General features: G+C 38.9%; 1 protein-coding gene and 1 long non-coding RNA gene across 4 annotated transcripts; both read right to left on the bottom strand.

Annotated features, from left to right (window-relative positions):
• Window positions 1-1,601: 1,601 nt before the first annotated feature.
• On the bottom strand, window positions 1,602-17,550 carry smndc1 (survival motor neuron domain containing 1). 2 transcript variants are annotated; one of them, XM_069900087.1, is made up of 6 exons: window positions 17,484-17,550; window positions 14,455-14,574; window positions 6,318-6,460; window positions 2,808-2,969; window positions 2,530-2,683; window positions 1,602-2,042 (listed from the first exon to the last, which is right to left on the bottom strand). In XM_069900087.1, the coding sequence occupies exons 2-6, from the start codon at window positions 14,572-14,574 to the stop codon at window positions 1,905-1,907; spliced, it is 717 nt and encodes a 238-aa protein (XP_069756188.1). In that variant the 5' UTR covers window positions 17,484-17,550; the 3' UTR covers window positions 1,602-1,904. The 2 variants fall into 2 exon arrangements, with proteins under 2 accessions (XP_069756188.1, XP_069756187.1); XM_069900086.1 differs by having other exon boundaries at window positions 17,411-17,542.
• Window positions 6,469-14,444, bottom strand: LOC138744254 (uncharacterized). Of its 2 annotated transcripts, none has more exons than XR_011345407.1 (3): window positions 13,099-14,444; window positions 11,844-11,898; window positions 6,469-10,044 (listed from the first exon to the last, which is right to left on the bottom strand). It is a non-coding gene; the product is annotated as an uncharacterized lncRNA (long non-coding RNA). The 2 variants fall into 2 exon arrangements; XR_011345406.1 differs by lacking the exon at window positions 13,099-14,444 and adding an exon at window positions 12,413-13,083.
• Window positions 17,551-17,780: the final 230 nt, after the last annotated feature.

Genomic DNA, 17,780 nt, shown 5'->3' with positions numbered 1-17,780 from the left:
TGAATTTCATTTATTGTGCCATTTGCTATCAACAGGGAATATTTTGCACACCTCTGCAAATTTTCCCTCCATCTTGGTCGTTTAACTGCTCATTGTCCATAATGGAAGCAAGAAATACAATTTTGAGGGGGAAGAGGAGTAGGAGAGTCTGTAAGTTGGCATTCAATGGGCCAGATTTCCTCGAGTCACAACAAAACATGGAAGATGGAAATTTACCAACTCCAAAGCAGATATGTGTGTGGGTCTGATACAAACTTCTCTCTGGCAAAATGAAACTTCGCTGTTCCAGAAGTAACAAACTACAGGTCCTGTTTTATAAATGCTCCACATATGGATGATTCTTACACAAAAAGGAGATCACAGGCATCTTCTGCCTGGTGGGAATGCAGCATTTCCATATGCCCTCTCCTCAGTTCCCACCAGCCACAAAAATCAAGGTGTGAATTGAGCTGAACAGAGATGGGAGTACTTGCCTCGCTCACTCAGAGAAGCTGGCTGGCACCACTCATCCCACACCTGCTTACTTTCTTGCCACAGCCATTAACAATTTCTCCAAACCACATATTTTGATCATTTCTAACTTATGAACAGTTCATATTAATTTTTTTAGGGGTAGAATCCTGTCGTAGCCTGGGGACTTCATGTTTGAATAATTAGTAAAACAGAACATTTACAATGCCCGAATAGCAATTGACAATTTCAGAATCAATCGGAAATGGTTTAACCATATAACCATTTACGGAGCGGAAACAGGCCATGTTGGCCTTTCGAGTCCGCACCGGTTCTATTATCCTGGATCTTGAGGCTATGCCCCCTAGTCCTAATCTCCCCCACCAATGGAAACAACATAACTACCTCTATATAAAAGTTTTAGACCAGAGATAAAATTCTTGCCTTATCAATCTTGCCATTCCAGTATTGAAAGCATATAACATGGGCTGGACCTTCAATGCAGTGCTGCATTATTGCAAAACAAATTTATCAATTACTTGGGTCCCTTCAGTTCATAAATTTTCCACTCCTTGTGCATAGCACTCGTGCATGGCCTATCAAAATCAAAGCACCTTCGAGCATTTCACATTATTAGATTGTTTTTTAGTACAATTTTGAATGATAATCACACAGGACTGCAAAAAAATTAAAGCAAATACTAGCCCTCTCAACTGTCAACTCAAGATCAAGTTTAAAGACATTCATTTTTACTGGCCATAAAAATCAATCTGATAATGCCTCAGAACAGAATAACAACTCCATAGTACCGGCAATAGGGATATTTTAAATTCAATTGAAAATATATTCAGAATCCTGCTTATATTTTCTCAATGGCAAAAATGTATAACATTAAATTTATCATTTTTTCTGAAGAATGAAGGCCCCTCCTACTATCACACCTACAATCAATGGGGAAATAATTTCTTCCAGGCATTTGCTGTATTGCTTTTATCCCAGTGTGACTTTTAGGCAAATGAAACTTTCTTTGATAAAGGTTCTTTACAGGTTGAAGTGAAAAAGCTGGCATAAGGTACCACAATATTAAAATGAACTTTTCATAATACGATGGTTCTCTACATTTTTCCACTCCAATTAGAAAACACACAGGACAGATTTTAGATTATTTTTATTTGTTAAAATTGCCCAATTATACTTACAAAAAAAAGCTAAATTGTAAAAATTATTCTTCCTCAAATAGGAAGATCAAGTTATCAAATCCTCCACCTGCCTCAGTAATAGATGGTAACTATACACATTAATTAATGTTCTCAATTAGACCTGACATCACACAGCTACAACATTGTGCCAATACACCAAATAAAGTTGCCAAAAAAAAACTATTAAAAGTGCACTAATGTAATACAACATTGACAAAAAAAAGTCATCTTGAAAATACTTTACATAGGTGCTAGTTACTGTGGCATAAGATGCCGTACATTATATTTGGATGTGTCTTGGTACTGAGTCATTGGTCTGTCTGCGATGCCACATGTGCCAACTCCAACTTTTCCAGTCACACTTTCAGGTGAAGCAAAAATACTTTTCTTTACCTTTAGAACAATAAAGAACAAATTAATACATACAAGTTGCACAGTTTTGAAAACATTAGTATTTTGATCATTTCCATTTTATCTTTAACAATGGTCTTCCTTCCAATATTTCTCTGTAATTATCCCTCGAGGGGAAATGCTCACAGTAGTAGAACTTGATTCCATTACCCCACAAATTTTCAAACCTTTATACAACATTAACACAGTCAATGATTTATCAGTCCACAAAAGACAATCTAGAATATAAATTGAAGGAATAAAGGAGATGCAACAATGATCTCAATGCTACTAAGCTAATGAAAAGTAAAATGTAATCACCAAAATACTATTCGCTGGACACTGTACAAGGATGTAGGGCTAGTATATCATACTTTAGGTATAATCCCAAAGATAGAGACAATAAAGTCAGCAAATCCATCTACATTTGTGCATTTATGGCAAGGAGACAAAGAGCTGGCACAAGAGAATAGGTAATTTTTACACTGACCTGTCCCTTTTTGTTCTTGGAATAGGCTCTGTTATTAAACTGCTGCCATTTTACTTTCTGTTCCTCTCGCTCCTGTTCAAGCTCCTTCATTCGCTGGGCCTTTTTTAAAGCTTTCTTCTTCTTGTACTCCCTCTGCTGGGCAACCATTTCTTTCCTGTAAGCAGCCCAAGTCAAAAATACTAAATAAATGGTTTAACCTAATTAGTAACAAATAGCCCGTGCATTTAAAATAAGCCTGAATTAATCAAATACACAATTATCTGACTTGCAGGACTCACTTTGATTTGGGTTTGTCACCGCCCAGCTCCTCGCTATCATTTCCTTCTTCAGCAGGTTTGAGGTGAGCCAAAGGAAGCACATCGGCATTGCCATATCCAGTAAAGGTGATGGCAGCTGTACCGTTCTCCTGGTCAATTTCTTCAATTTCCGCTTCATACAATCTGCAAGGAAGTTAGGGCTGTAAGCATGTGAGTAGAGGTTTGATAAGAGGCCCTACAAGACTTTAATCAATTTCTACAGCATTTACTGATATTAATTGCTTTACAATTCAAATGTAATTTATTAAAAACAAACATACATTTTCAATTTGCTATCAATATGTATTTCTGAATATTGAGGCACTTCCACCAATATAACAAAATCTATTTAGTACACATAGAGAGAAAGGAGAGATGGACAGGAGAGAGAGAAAGAGTTAAAAAATGGTCAGAAGCAGGGCTTCGCGCCATTTGAATTGCAGGAGCATCGAGGAGAGAGGAGACAGACAGGAGGGAGGGAGGGGGGAGAGAGAGAGAGAGAGAGAGAGAGAGATGAGTCAGAGGAAGGGCAACTGAAGGGTTAAGCAGAATGTTGATTTGTAGGAAAGAGTAATTGAGTAATTGGCAGGGACAAATAAAAGGGAGGGGTAACTAAAGAAGAGTGGCCAGCGAGTGAGTGGCACAGTGAAGCTCTGAAGCTTTGGAGAGCAGAGGCTAAGGAAGAGCTTTCTCCCACAGAGGTAAAGCCAGGAAGTTACTTTAATAAATTTAATTAACTTTGGAGTAGGTAATGAAGGTTGTAGTTAGGGCAGTCCAGTGCTCTGGATATGGAGTATTGGAAATAAAGGGGATAAACTTAGAGCATGGATCAGTACATGGAACTATGATGTTGTGGACTGTTACTGAAATTTGGCTGGATGAAGGATAAGATTGGCTGATGCAGGTACCCAAGTTTAGATATTTTAAAAGAATAGAATGGGAGGTAGAAAGGAGGGGGGAGGGGTGGGAAGTAGCTTTACTGGTCAGGGATAGCATCATGGCTATTGAAAGGAAGGATGCTGGAGAGGGAGTGTCCACTGAGTCAGTGTGAGTAGAAGTCAGAAATAGGAAGGTAGTTATCACTGTGCTGGGAGTCGTCTATAGACCCCCAATTAGCCCTCAGGACACCGAGGAGCAGATAAACCGGCAGATTTTGGAATGGTGCAGGAAATACAGAGTGGTTGTTATGAGTGATTTCAACTTCCCTAATATTGACTGGCACCTACTGACTGCAAGAGGGTTAGATGGGGCTGAATTTATCAAGTGTGTACAAGAAGGATTCCTGACACAGCATGTGGACCAGCCAACTAGAGGAAAGCTCACACTGGATCTGGTTTTGGGGAACGAACCTGATCAGGTGGAGGACCTCTCGGTGGGGGAGCATGTTGGTGAGAGTGACCGCAACTCCCTTAGCTTCAACGTAGCTATGGAAAAGGATATAAACAGAAAATCTGGGAAAGTGCTTAACTGGGGAAGGGCAAATTATGAAGGAATGAGGCAAGAACTAGCGCGAATAAAGTGGAAACAGATGTTTAAGGGTGAAAGTTCAGAAGTAATGTGGAGGAAGTTTTGGGACAACTTGTGAAAGGTTCAAGATAGGTTTGTCGCACTGGGATAAGGAAAAGATGGTAGGAAAAAGGAACCGTGGCCGATGAAACAGGTTGGTCAACTAGTCAAGAGGAAGAAGGAAGAATACATTAAATATAGGAAACAGGAAGGGCTCATGAGAAGTATATGGTAGCCAAGAAAGAGCTTAAGAAAGGACTTAGGAGAGCTTGAAAGGGGCCTGAGAAGGCCTCGGCCTGTAGGATTAAGGAGTTTGTGAGGAACAGAAGGATGATGAGAATGAAGCTGGGGGTGCTAAAGGTTAAGGGAGGCAACATGTGCCCGGAGGTAGCAGGTTGGGGAGGTCCTAAATGAATACTTCACGTAAGTATTCACAAGACCTTGATCACAGTGAGTTCAAAATTGAACAGGCCTGTGTGCTGAACAATGTGGAGATAAAAGAAGTGGAAGTATTGGATCTTAAAAACATAGATTGATAAATCCCTGGGGACAAATGCGATATACCTCCGGCTGCTGTGGGAAGTGAGGGAAGAGATAGCTGGGACAGTAGCTATGATCTTTGAATCCTCTTTGGCTGTAGAAGAGGTGCCAAAGAATTGGAGAATGGCAGATGTAACCATCTTGTTTAAAAGGTAATGGGGAGAATCCTGGGAATTATAGACCAGTGAGTCTTGTGTCAGTAGGTGTGAAAACTAATGGAGAGGATTCTCAAGGACAGAATCTATGAGCAATCGGAGATGTACATAGTCTACTCAAGGACAGTCAGTAAGGCTCTGTGAAGGGAAGTTCGTACCTCACGAGTCTAAGTGAGCTTATTGAGGAGGTAACAAAAGAAATTGAGGGTAGGGCAGTAGATGTAAGCTACATGGATTATAGCAAGGCATCCAAAAATCCCCTGTCAGTGCCCCTGCCCAACCTGTCCTCAATCCCCAGGCAAAGCCTGTCCAATCCGTAACCATTTCTTTGCACTGATGTTTATCGATTACTCAGGGTTTTTCTTCAGCTAACCTTAAAAGCAATTAGTCTTTCCCAATCGTTTCCTAGCACGTGATTTTCGAGATATGGGCAAAAATACAAGGGAGCACTGCTAGCATAACAGCAGGACATTGCAACACGTCAGAAACGTTTTGCAACCAAGGGGGAGTGTATGGGGATGCGCTGCCACTGCTATACTGCAGGAAATGTGGCAGCCAAAGTTGGCAGAGCAAGATCCTAGCACTGCATGGAATGAGCAGAGGGAATCAGAACGGGCCGGGAGGGCACTGATAAAATGTGGAGGTGGATTTTAAAAATGCGGACACATGTAAAAATTCACATGCCCGAATCTGGAATAATCAACAAATATCAACTATAATGTAATTGAAACAGCTACTTGACAATCTCTAAAGGCAAAAGACCCTCAGCAATTCACAAGAATATTAATAAAATCTGACCATTACAGAAAGGGCATCAGGGAAGGTGATAATTGTTTTAGAAATGGCTTAGAAGGGGCAGAATAGCCTAACAATACAGAGACATTTGAGGGTTTCAGAGTGATTTGAGTTGATACTACAGGAGGTTTACATCGGCTGCGTTCGTGACAGGATCTGAACCTCATCTATTTTTGACAGCATGGTAGAGACAGGGTTGTTCAGTTTTACATGGTTGCAGCACTTCTACATTAATGACTTTTGCTTTCCAGATACTATTCATTGCTTTTACATTTATTGGGTTGGGTTCTCATGTTCTCAGCTCAGCAACAGCACAATGCATAATAACAAGCTTGTCTGCTAATAACAAGCCCATGGTAAAATCAGAATTAGAAATCTTAATGCTATTAGTACACAAATATTACTGACCTATGTGACAAACTCCAGAATAAAACTCAAGGAATCTTACCATTTTTTACTGTTCTATTGATGTACTGTTAGAGAGTTTTACACTTACTGTCCATCCTCATTCCAAATGGCCATACACTTGTCACCAGTCTTCCATTTATGACTAGACACAGAATTGGTTGAGCTGTCTGCATTGGCTGTAGCCACAGAAGGCTGATTTGAGAGCAAGTCCTTTGTAAGTTCTATAACTTCCTGTAAGACATTCAAATAAACATGGGACTTAGTGCTGCCCTGGGTAAAGAATTAAATCACTTTACATGCTTGTACATTTTCAACACCTAGCCAGTCCAGTCAAATTTAGTATTGTAATAGTCATTAAAAATGATTTTACTGCCTTCAAATAATTAAAACTATTCTACATTCATTCTTTCTTCCTTCACTTGATACACACATTAAAACCAAGAACCTTTATTTGTATACCTATAACAATGACCTATGTCTTTGTTTATGTCTGCTCTCTGGAATTAGAGGGTTAAATGAGAGCAATGTTTGAGCTTAAATGTTAGCTTTAAATCAACAGTATGTTTTATTTGGGTCTCAAAATTGCTCTATGTTTCAGCTTCAAATTTTCCCTCTCCCTCAAAGCACAATTGAAATAGGAACCTGTTGCACCCTGCCTTAAATTTACAGATTTACAATATCTGTAATACCCTCTGCTTGATCACCCCCCAAACTTCATTGGTATTGAAAACTTTTTTTTCTCTTTTTCAGTTCTAATAGAGTCCAGAACTGGAAGCATTTTTCTCTTCATGGATACCCCCTGACCCAAGCAAGTGTTTCCAGCATTGATTTTATTTCCAGATGAACTGTTCCAGTTCAATTTGAAATGTTCAACTCCCTTAACCTGGATGTAGAACGAGTTGGAAAGCTAACCTAGTTGGAAACACCCAACTCAAATGGCCAGATGAACCCATGCAAAGTGATTACAAAACTGCATGTTTCTCACCCTTAAGCATTATCACCATTTTTAACAATTACAACTTCTCTTGACAAATGACCACCAATTGATTAATCTCAAAATACTAATATACTAATCTACATGTTCACTCATTATCACTTTCTCACTTACCTGCAATCCAAATATTCCTAAAAGTTCTCAACCAGGTGTCCAAACTCCTTCCTAGTTTCACCCTTAATTTTCCCCGTGACATTTACTGTCCTTGTAACCTTTTCTCCTTGCTCTCCAATTCAGATTTCTACCTCATTCCAAATAACAACCAGTCCAGTGCTGTAGGGTCCAAACCTCTCCTGCACCTTTGGTTAACCAGCCCAAGCTATCTGATTTTTTTTTAATCCTGGTAATTGCCTTGCTTTTGTTTGTACAGAAATTAAAAATGAGTATAATTTGTAATTATGGGTAGACTATGTTCACAGAATATAAAACCTTTTACAGCCTGTCATCCAAAGAACATATGAATGTTTTAGGTGTTCCCCAAGATGTATGTATAACCATGATTCCATGTGATGTGCATAAGGCACTAAAGTTATAGTGCAACTCCAAAGTCAGAAAAACAGGGATTTAAGCAAAAGCCAAATTAAAATTCCTGGCGCTAGATTATCTACATAATCGATGAGCAATGTGGAGCAAACTGCGTTGAACAACACCATGCCAGTGACATTTACCTTTGATTAGAAAGCACAAGTCATTGAGAATTAGATTTACATTAAAGATCACAGCAAAATCAGACTATGTTTATGTTTCTTCAATGCAAAGAATATCTGAGAACTCCTTATAGTTTCAAGTCCCTTCACAGGAAGGCTGCAATAACATTTCTGGAAGAGAAATGTACATAGTATCCAAATTGAACTGAAGAGATAAACCATTGAGTGTTTAGAGAATGGGAAATTTGAAAGTAATCCCATATGATGAGCACATTGTTAAGATTAAAATCTTTCCTCACAAAAGGCCCAAGTCATAGAGGTGGCTGGATAAACTTCTCAACCAGCAATCTGCACAAATCATACATCTTAAAATGTCAGATCCCAGATGAGTGATGGGAGAGGATTATGATCATCAATAAACCAGATCAAAAGGTTTACCTTGAAGTCCTCTTTGAAAGAGCCCAGAGGCAAACAAAATTTTGAGTTGTTTTAATATAGGAACAGAATTCCAAATGCAAGGAAGCAGAGGATAGAAATACTGAACACCTGCATCATACAAAAGGAGGGGGTCATGAAATTAATGGTTAAAAAAACACGATGGGACAGGTATCAGCGCTAGGAAGTTCACAAGAAAAGCTGGGAATAATGACAAGTCCCAAGTTGTATCCTCATCGATTCTAGTTAGACACCCTCAAACCACATCTACCGAATATTCAATACCATGCTTATAGTTAAAAATCCTAAATGCCAATAAATAGCTTGAAATAAGCTGTCATTATGACAAGCATACTTAGTTTTTACACAAGTTTATGATTCTCTCCCTTTGTCTGTATCCAAAATCTTGATCACAAAGTAGCTTTTTGTATATCTTGATCCCTCATAACCTGCTCTTTTTTTAATCCACATTTTAAACTTGATGCTCTTGCAATTTTACTTTTTCCATGCAAATTTGAAAATATAAACAACTTCAAATTATAGGAAGTGACATCATTCAAAAGTGTTTAGATTTACAAACATTTTGCAAATGATCAAGGAAGAATGAATAGGTAAGAGTGACTTTTAGAAAACCGGTTAATTTAGGGGTGCTGAAAGTCTAGGGCAGTGATTTTCAAACTTCTTTCCACTCATACCATTTTAAGTAATCTATAGGCCATAGGTGCTCTGTGATTAGTAAGGGATTATGTGAGTGGAAATAAAAAGTTTGAAAACCACTGTTTTAATCATACTTAATTGACTTGTTATGTGCGCAGTTTCAGAACTCCAAAGGAAATGGACCAATGACAATTTTTCTCAAGCAAAATATTTCAGTAACAATTAGGTCTAGAGCAGTGGTTTTCAAACTTTTTCTTTCCACTCACCTACCACCTTAAGTAATCACAGAGCACCTCTGGCATAGGGGTTACTTAAGGTGGTAGGTGAGCAGAAAGAAAAATTTTGAAAACTGCTGGAAGGGCAACACTTATTGTTTGGATGAGAGATAATTAATAAGAGAACAAAGATTTAAAGCAATAACCACAATGGCAGAAAACTGTCTTTCCTCCACCGAAAGATTGCAGACAAAAAAAAACATTAATCACATTTAAAATGTGCCATGAAAATTTGATATACTGTTACCTTCAACAGCTAGAAGGATTTGCCAAATTGTGATTTAAGGTCAGGTTAGATTTGAGGAGGGCAAGAGACTCCCTTTGAGATATATACCCATGATTTTATATTCATGGGATGAGAAACTATGTTTTTTTGGTAACCAAAGATTAAAATTTGATCATATTGGTTAAAACTGTAGGAAAGCCCCTAGTCTTACTTTGCCCATTGGTTTTGGGCTCTAAAAATGTTTTTTTTGGCATCTGGGTTCCCTTTATTCATTGCAATATCAAAGGCTATATGTACCCTAGTTAAAGGAAGAAAACACTTTAAGAGGACAAAATAAATTCACACCTGATAAAATTTAAAGCAAAATGATAAAAGAATTTTTAAAAATCTTGCTCCTCTTCCATGAGCTCCTAGCAGCCAGCCATTTCTGGGTTCAAGCTTACCAAGGAACCAGGTGGTACTGAGAATGAATACTGCTGATATCCAATTGTCACTCTCTTCAGTCCTGTATTCCAATCACAGCTCGAGCCACGTGCAGGCTATTCCCATGGCTGGAATTAGCTCCCCGGTGAGTTGGAGACCTGGAATAGCAAGTTTCCAAAGCGAAATGGAGGTGGAGTTGCAGAGCAACACAGGACACTTAAAGAAAATCTCTTTAAGGTGGGAAAGAGCAGTAATATTTGCTTTTAAAGTCACCTTAAGACAAGGACACCGACTTGGTATGGAGGAAAGCTTTACAGGATCAAACACTCATTAACAACTGGAATGCTGTAATAGCAACTCGTCTCTTATTCCTCCCCAAAATGGCAGAAATTTCTCCATTAGATTTATTTTTGCCAACTAAATCGGAAAATGGATGTTTTCTATTAGAAGCAGAGCTATTCTAGCCTACCATCTCATCTGGAAAACTAGAAGCTGGGTAAAAAGAACTCAAAGAGGAACATGCAAGAAGTTTAAAATCCAAGGTTAAAATATAGTTTATTCCAGATATACCTATGCAGCAAAACCAAGATCAACAAAGAGGGCAGGCTTTTACGATATCCAAAAAACACAAAAAAATTCAGTCATGTGCTTTGCAAAGCTTTTGCGAAATACTGTATGAATCCAGTTTAACAGCTTTGCAAAACTGGGAGTATTTCGAAACCAAGTATTCAGAAGATTCATCAATGGAAAGGTTTAGATCAAAAGTTGGCCATTCAGACTTCCAAGGCTGCTTTGCCATTCTTCCACCTCCATTCCAATCCTTTCCTAATGCCCCCTCAATTCTACTCTGGTTTCCAAAGGTCAATGCCATCTTAACAATCTGCATATTGTATCTCAACTCTTTCCAGAGCATTTTCTTGTGGCAGGGAAACAACTATTAAGAGATAGTATAAACAGGAGCTTCTTTTGGAGTTGCACAAAAAGAGTTTTAATTTCTGAAGGTCTCTCTAATGCTGGATTTGTTTCAATAAAATCTTGTTACCAATACATGGCGATCTTTCCCACACCAGATACACCTTACAACAAATCAGAACAGTGCTTTTGCTTGCAGTCTCAAATAATATGAAGCTAAAACTTTAAAGCAACTTTATAATAAAACTAACCTCAGCAACTGTTTGTTAAATATCTCGCCTAAAAATGTGGAAAGTAGCAAATCAACTTTTGCTGGCTCTTACCCAAAGAATCACTGTGCAAATATCTATTTTCAAAGCACCTACCACACTGATTTTGTTTGTACCAGTTATCTGATCACGTGTCAAAAACAATAAAACTTCTGGGGATTATAAAACCAAATTTTACAAGTAACTGATACTCTAGAGGAGTGGTTTTCAAACTGTCCCTCTAAACCCACATTTCACCTTAAGCAATCCCTATGCCTTAAGTGCTCAATGACTAGTAAGATAGTATGTGAGTGGAAAGAAAGAGATTGAAAACCACTGTTTTAATCATACCTAATTGACTTGTTATGTGCATGGTTTTGTAACTCCAAAGGAAATGGCCCAATGACAATTTTTCTCAAGCAAAATATTTCAGTCCAGAGCATTGGTTGTCAACCTTTCCTTCCTACTCACATTCTACCTTAAGCAATCCAATCACAGAGCACTTATGGCATAGGGATTGCTTAAGGTGGAATGTGAGTTTATGGGGCAGATTGAAAGCTTTAAACAAAAGAAATTTTGCTAATACCTGATATGCAAAGTGCAAGGGGTAATTAATAGATCCAATTACATGCTGACACATGTTTATGCCTAAGATACAACTCACTTAGAGTTTGAGAGCAGTCAACAACAAAAAAAAAATCAGGAATACAGCAATTTTTTTTTAAAATGGAAATAAAATCCTTTCAACTCATTACATTTAAATCCATGTGCAACTGTTGACAAGGATTAATACTTACTCAGAACAAGAAGAAGAGTCCATTTCCACCTGAAATCAAACATGGCGTGTACCAACTGTGAAAAAAAAGATGTAAAATATAGAAGTACTACAGTCTGATTTCCCCAGTAAGTGTCATCATGGTAGCTTGCTTTGACGTATTGCAATAGGCCTGATCTTTGATTATAAATTAATATCTTGCGAATGATACTTTATACAAAATGCGGTGGGCTGGGAAGAGGGGTGTGCACAGCAAGAGGGAGGGAATTGCAACACACGAAACTCAACAATAAATAAAGTTTATCATCTTCCAATCTTATTCCGTTAGTAGTTCTGATTGAATTCAACCATTCTTAGGGTTGTACCATATATATTGAGGTATCTTCGGAAGGAAATCCCTATTCCTGCACAGCATTAAAAAAATCTGAAAGATTACGCAAGGCAACTGTCGTAGAAACATCTAGTTTCTGTAGACATTTTGCCCAAAAATGATTGTACAAGATGCAGAAAATGCAGAGCAGGGTTGCTCCTTTTAAGACAAAAACCTCGACTTAAATTTGCGTTACCGTGTCTCATCTTGTATCCACTTACTTCATTTAGTCAAGAATGAAGTGGCTCCAAACAAGTTCATTCACTTCCAACTGTGAATTAGTGTTGATTTATAATACTGTATGCCATTTGTTCTCCCTTCTTTCAATCTCTGCTTTAAATTTATTTCCTGAAACCCAGGGTATGTAGCTCCATGGGTTTACTAATCCTATATTGAGCTATTGAATGTGTTCCAAAAATAGGAGTTCAATCCTATTAAGTCTGCTTGAGCATACTAATTCATTTTTTTAAATAAATAGAAATAATTAAACCAATAAAACTGAGGATGCTGCTAGATTTTTGTTAAAAGCCCTGATTTTCACGAACATACATTATGGATGGTCATTTGGTGCCCTGCCTAATTACAAGTCCAATCCCAGAGCCGCAGCATTCTGAAATGAATCTGAATCAATCACAGTTTAAAAAGGCAATTCACCACCACCCTCTCAAACGAAGCAAAGTTCAGATAGAGATAACTCAAAAATTAAAAGCATCTGTACAGATACTTTCAAGTTCCTTTTGAAAATGTGGACTGGAGTTGCCATTTCACCTTCAGCAACATAAAAGGAACTTTAAAATTGGACAATTTATCATCCTAAACCCCACTTTTTACTAAGAAAGTTTTTTTCTCTTTTTAAAAAAAGAGCAATTATGATACGCGTTACTTTACAGGGGAAAAAAAGACCCACAGTTAACTTGATACGATACTGATCAAGACCTCGAGTAGATTCCATGAAAAAGGGCATTTAGTGACCGCAAAGCTCAAAGACAACATTTCTCTGGTGTTTCAGATTTCAAAACACCTGTCAAATTTTAAACAGATTGTTTCTGCTCTATTGTCAGTGTGCCATTATGCAGTAATGTTTGGACTTGAAATGTAGAACCATTCCAGAATTGATTCACTTCTATATTCAACTGCCATGTTCAAACTGTAAGAAGCAGTTCCCAACACTTGCACCAAAGCTATACTCCCTACCTACAATCACTTAAAATACTAATGAATCTATGTAACTGCTTCCTAGAACTTAAACTATCAGAAGAATCTGCATAAAAGATTCAAATGCCTGAAAATCTGATAAGTGGTAAAAATTTGTAGAACATAAACATCACACAATAAGCATATTAACTTTTATATATGTGATTGGCAGTGAACAAACCAAGAATTGTACATCTTGATTGTAAATGCAAGGACCTAATGCTTTTTACCACAATAAAATGTCATAACTGAAGACCATTTGGCGTTTCAATCAATTTTACTTTCCTATTGTTGAGTTCAATTTTCTGCTAAAGGCGAGACATGTGAATTATTTAAGTGAAGTGATCCTATAAAATTTTCTTGGTGTCCCAACTCTCTCAACCACTGAAATATTAATTTAAAACGAGAAGCTGGAGGGATTCAGGTCAGGCAGTATCCATGTGCAGAAATGGTCAGTCAACCTTTCAAGTCAGGTCCCTTAATCAAGATTACCCGTGAATGCTGCTTGACAGAAGTTCCTCTGGCTTCTCTGTTTGTTCAAGATTCTAGCATCTTGTGTTTCTCTCCTGTTCTTAATTTCAGGTGGTTTCCATGAACTGTCTGATTAGAATCAGGAAAATACTGAGCTGACAAAATTATACACGTTTTATTCAAAACCGATGACTGAAGCTAGCAGGCAGCTACATACCTTGCCTATTATAGCCAAGGTGAGAAGAACAAAACCAGTCTTCCTCAGGCAAAAACACCCAGGAACCTTTCTTTGTTGCACAAAATTACTGTAATATCATCATTCTTCCTGCATTGTAAATCTAATTTATTTTGATCTTTTTCTCTTGCTTTTCAGTGACACTCAGGAAACAGTTGTTCCTGGTTCCAAAAAGAAACCTTGCTCAATAGGTATGAAACAGCATCTTGCTCTCATTCATAATGATTGTTATGCTTTAGCCACCTTATCATTGTAAAACCCCTTTACAGTACTTATCTAACAGTAAAACACATTCTTTAATAAATTGAGGTGGGTGGTGACATTTTTCAAGTTGAAAATATGTATTAAAAATGTAACACCAACCTGCAAATCCTTTTGTAATTTAAGCAGGTCTTCATTGTCTGCATCAGTCGACAAAGCAGCTTCGACTTGTTGAAGTTGTGCCTTGTAACTGGCCAGCTGCTTTGCCAGTTCATCTGACATCTAGAAAACATGATTTTTAATTCAGGAATATTAACCTGCCAAACATTAAATCACAAATACTTAGTGTACAATTCTGAATACCACTTCTGAAGATTAACATATGAAATTACACTGAATATAGTCATGGGAAATTCAACACTAATAAAGAATTTGGCCAAATTGGTCCACAGCAATGTTAGTGCACCACATTAATCTTTCCCACCTTTGCTTTCTCTTCTTTAAGTCAATATATTTACGGATACTAATGCAACACACTTAATAACTCTATACCTCTGTACTTTGATTTTTTTCCTCTGTATTGCAGTTTGTTTACATTTATTTGTTTAGAACATTAGAACATTCTCGTCTGTGCCAAACCATTTTTTTGCTTAGTCCCACTCACCTCCACCCAGACCATAGACCCGCATACCTCTCCTATTCATGTATCTGCCCAAATCCTTCTTAAATGTTAAAATTGAGCCTGCATTCACCACTTCAGTGGGAGCTCATTCCACACTTTCACCACTCTGTGTGAGAAAGTTCCCCTTCACGCTCCCCCTAAACTTTTCCTTTCACTCTTAATCCATGCCCTCTGGCTTGTAGATGGAAAAAGTCTATCTACATTTACTCTGTCTACCATCCACCCATAAAGTTAAATACCTTTATCAAATCTCCTCTCATACTTCTACACCCCAGGGAATAAAGTCCTAACCAGTTTAACCTTTCCCTGTAACTCAGTTCCTGAAGTCCAAGCATCATTCAAGTAAATCTTCTCTGCCTCTTTCTATCTTATTGATATCTTTCCTGTAGTTAAATGACCAAAACTGCAGATTTGGCCTCACTAATGTCTTACACAACTTTAACATAACATCCCAACTCCTATACTCTGATTTATGAAGGCCAATATGCCAAAAAGCTCTCTTTCCAGTCCTATCCACCTGTGACGCCACTTTCAAGGAATTATGTATCTGTATTCCCAGATCCCTCTGTTCTACTGCTCTCCTCAGTGCCCTACCATTTACTGTGTATGAACTTCCAAAATGCAACACCTCACTCTTGTCTGCATTAAATTCCATCTGCCATTTTTAGCCCAATTTCCCAGATGGTCCAGATCCCTCTGCAACCTTTGAAATCCTTCTTCCTTGTCCACTGTGCCTCCAATCTAAGTGTCAACTACAAATTTGCTGATCCAATTCACCACATTATCATACAGATCATTTATACAGATGACAAAGAATGGTCCCAGCACCACTGCTTGGAATTCTGCCATGTATATAAGTGTAGAGGAATTAAATTGTGAGAAGTGATCATCCACCACTACTCTTTGGCTTCACCTGTTCAAATATTATTGAATCCAGTTCACTACTTCACCATGAATAACTAGCTTCTGAACCTTCCTCACTTGTCTCCCATGTGGGACTTTGTCAAAGGCCTTACTAAAGTCCATGCAGAGAACATCCACCAACCTTCCTTTGAAAACTTTCCTGGTAACTTTCTCGAAAAACTCGAAGATTGGTTAAATATGACCTACTCTGCATAAAGCCACGTTGACTATCCCTAATCAGTTTCTAGCTATCCAAATAATTGTATATCCGAATTCTTAGAACACCTTCCAATGTGTACATTGAGCTGCTACCCCTTCATCATCAGACTCCACAAGAAGAAACAATCAGGGACTCACTCAAGGACTCTTGCACTTTAAAAAAAAATTATCTGTATTGCAGAGTTTTTGTTATCTGTTTAGTTTTTTTTATTTGTTTACATGTGTATATTGTGTAGGGTTTTTTTGCACTACTACCAAGTGATAATTTCACCTGATCTGCAGGAAAAAGAATCTCAATGTTGAGATGTCGTGACGTCTCACTCTATGACAATAAATCTTAAATCACTTAAATCATTCAGTTCATTAGAACTTTTCAAACTCTCACCAGCATTCAATTTCAATAGCTCAGTTACAAAATTAAAAGGTAATTACAGGGGCAATTTAAAAAAAAATGTACTGTCCAGATATTTTACAACAGAGTTTTTCAATAAACAACTTATTAATTGTGTATTTTAAATGACTTTAAATCGCCCCAAAAAAAAAAACCCCAAAATTCTGCTCTATAGGTTAACTAATATGATCACGTACTCTGCACCCCACACTCTTGCTCACTTCGGTCCATGGCCTCGTGTACTACCCCGAACATAAATCGAAGGGGCAACACTTGATTTTCCAGCTGGGCACTCTCCAACTGGCCGGATGGCACCAACACTGACTTCTCTGGTTGGTTAGCCCACTGTTCTCCCTCCCTTCTCTCTCCCTTCTCTTTCATCTCCTCCAGCTCTGCACCCTCTTCCCCCCCTCCATCACCCCACATCCACCTCCTCCTGCCGGTGGGACTGCACTCATCCCTTACCATTTGGTTCAGGTGCCTGCCCAAGAACCAAAACGTTGCATAAAATATGCTTTTAGTTTTGGACCTGCTGCTTTTCTCCAGCATATTGAATGCAGACAATTGACATTTATCACGTATCTTTTTACCCCTTCTAAATATGTCTGAGCCACTGTTGTAAAGATGCAGAAGCATGCAGGCTTTTAATTAAAAAAAAATACACCGGCTACACGATGCCTAGTTCTTTCATGGGACTCGGTGGAAGGCGAGGGGCGGCCAGGCCGAGGGCGGAAGCACGCCAGCCCTGGCGGTGGCAGGATGGATCCTCCCGGCCCGCTCGCCACTCCACGGGAAGGGGCGGCGCGGCCTAGCTCCGTCACCAGGCGCCGGCCTCGGGCCTAGTTGCGCCACGGCCCTCCCTCCCTCCGCCCGCCCGCGAGGAGGCCGAGTTGACACGGCGCCTTGCGCTCCTTTCCCCTCACATTGATTCCACCAGCCGTTCAAGCCCCGGGGCTTGGTTCTGAGGGATGATCACGGAGGACGGCCCCGACTCACTTCCCTTCGCCGCCGAGTCTCCGCCACGAACCGCCCGCGAGGTCACAGTGACGTCAGGCGACCTCGATGACGTCAGACAACCTCGATGACGTCAGGCACCTGTTACTCGCCCAAGGCACCGGGCCTGTCAATCATTTCCAGTGGCTTTTACTTCCTGAAGGTCGGCAACCCCAAGATGAGCACAGATCATTTCAGATTTGCTGGGCGGCCGTTCCAAAGGAGGACATGCTCATTGGTAACCAATGCACAAGAGTGTTTGCATTTGTTGTTTTTCCAATATATGTCCAGGCCCTCCTT

This window comes from Narcine bancroftii, chromosome 10 (assembly GCF_036971445.1).
Source record: "Narcine bancroftii isolate sNarBan1 chromosome 10, sNarBan1.hap1, whole genome shotgun sequence".
Taxonomy (NCBI): Eukaryota; Metazoa; Chordata; class Chondrichthyes; order Torpediniformes; family Narcinidae; genus Narcine; species Narcine bancroftii.
Note: the sequence above shows the minus strand (reverse complement) of the source record. Positions and strands in the feature narration are given on the sequence as shown.

Bases quoted from the DNA above. Each gene is read 5' to 3' on its own strand.
- smndc1 (XM_069900087.1), bottom strand. From the start codon at position 14,574: ATGTCAGATGAACTGGCAAAGCAGCTGGCCAGTTACAAGGCACAACTT. The intron at 6,461-14,454 runs GTTGGTGTTACA...AATGTCTTACAG, and splicing joins AATTACAAAAGGATTTGCAG to GAAGTTATAGAACTTACAAA. The intron at 2,684-2,807 runs GTGAGTCCTGCA...GGCTGCTTACAG, and splicing joins GGTGACAAACCCAAATCAAA to GAAAGAAATGGTTGCCCAGC.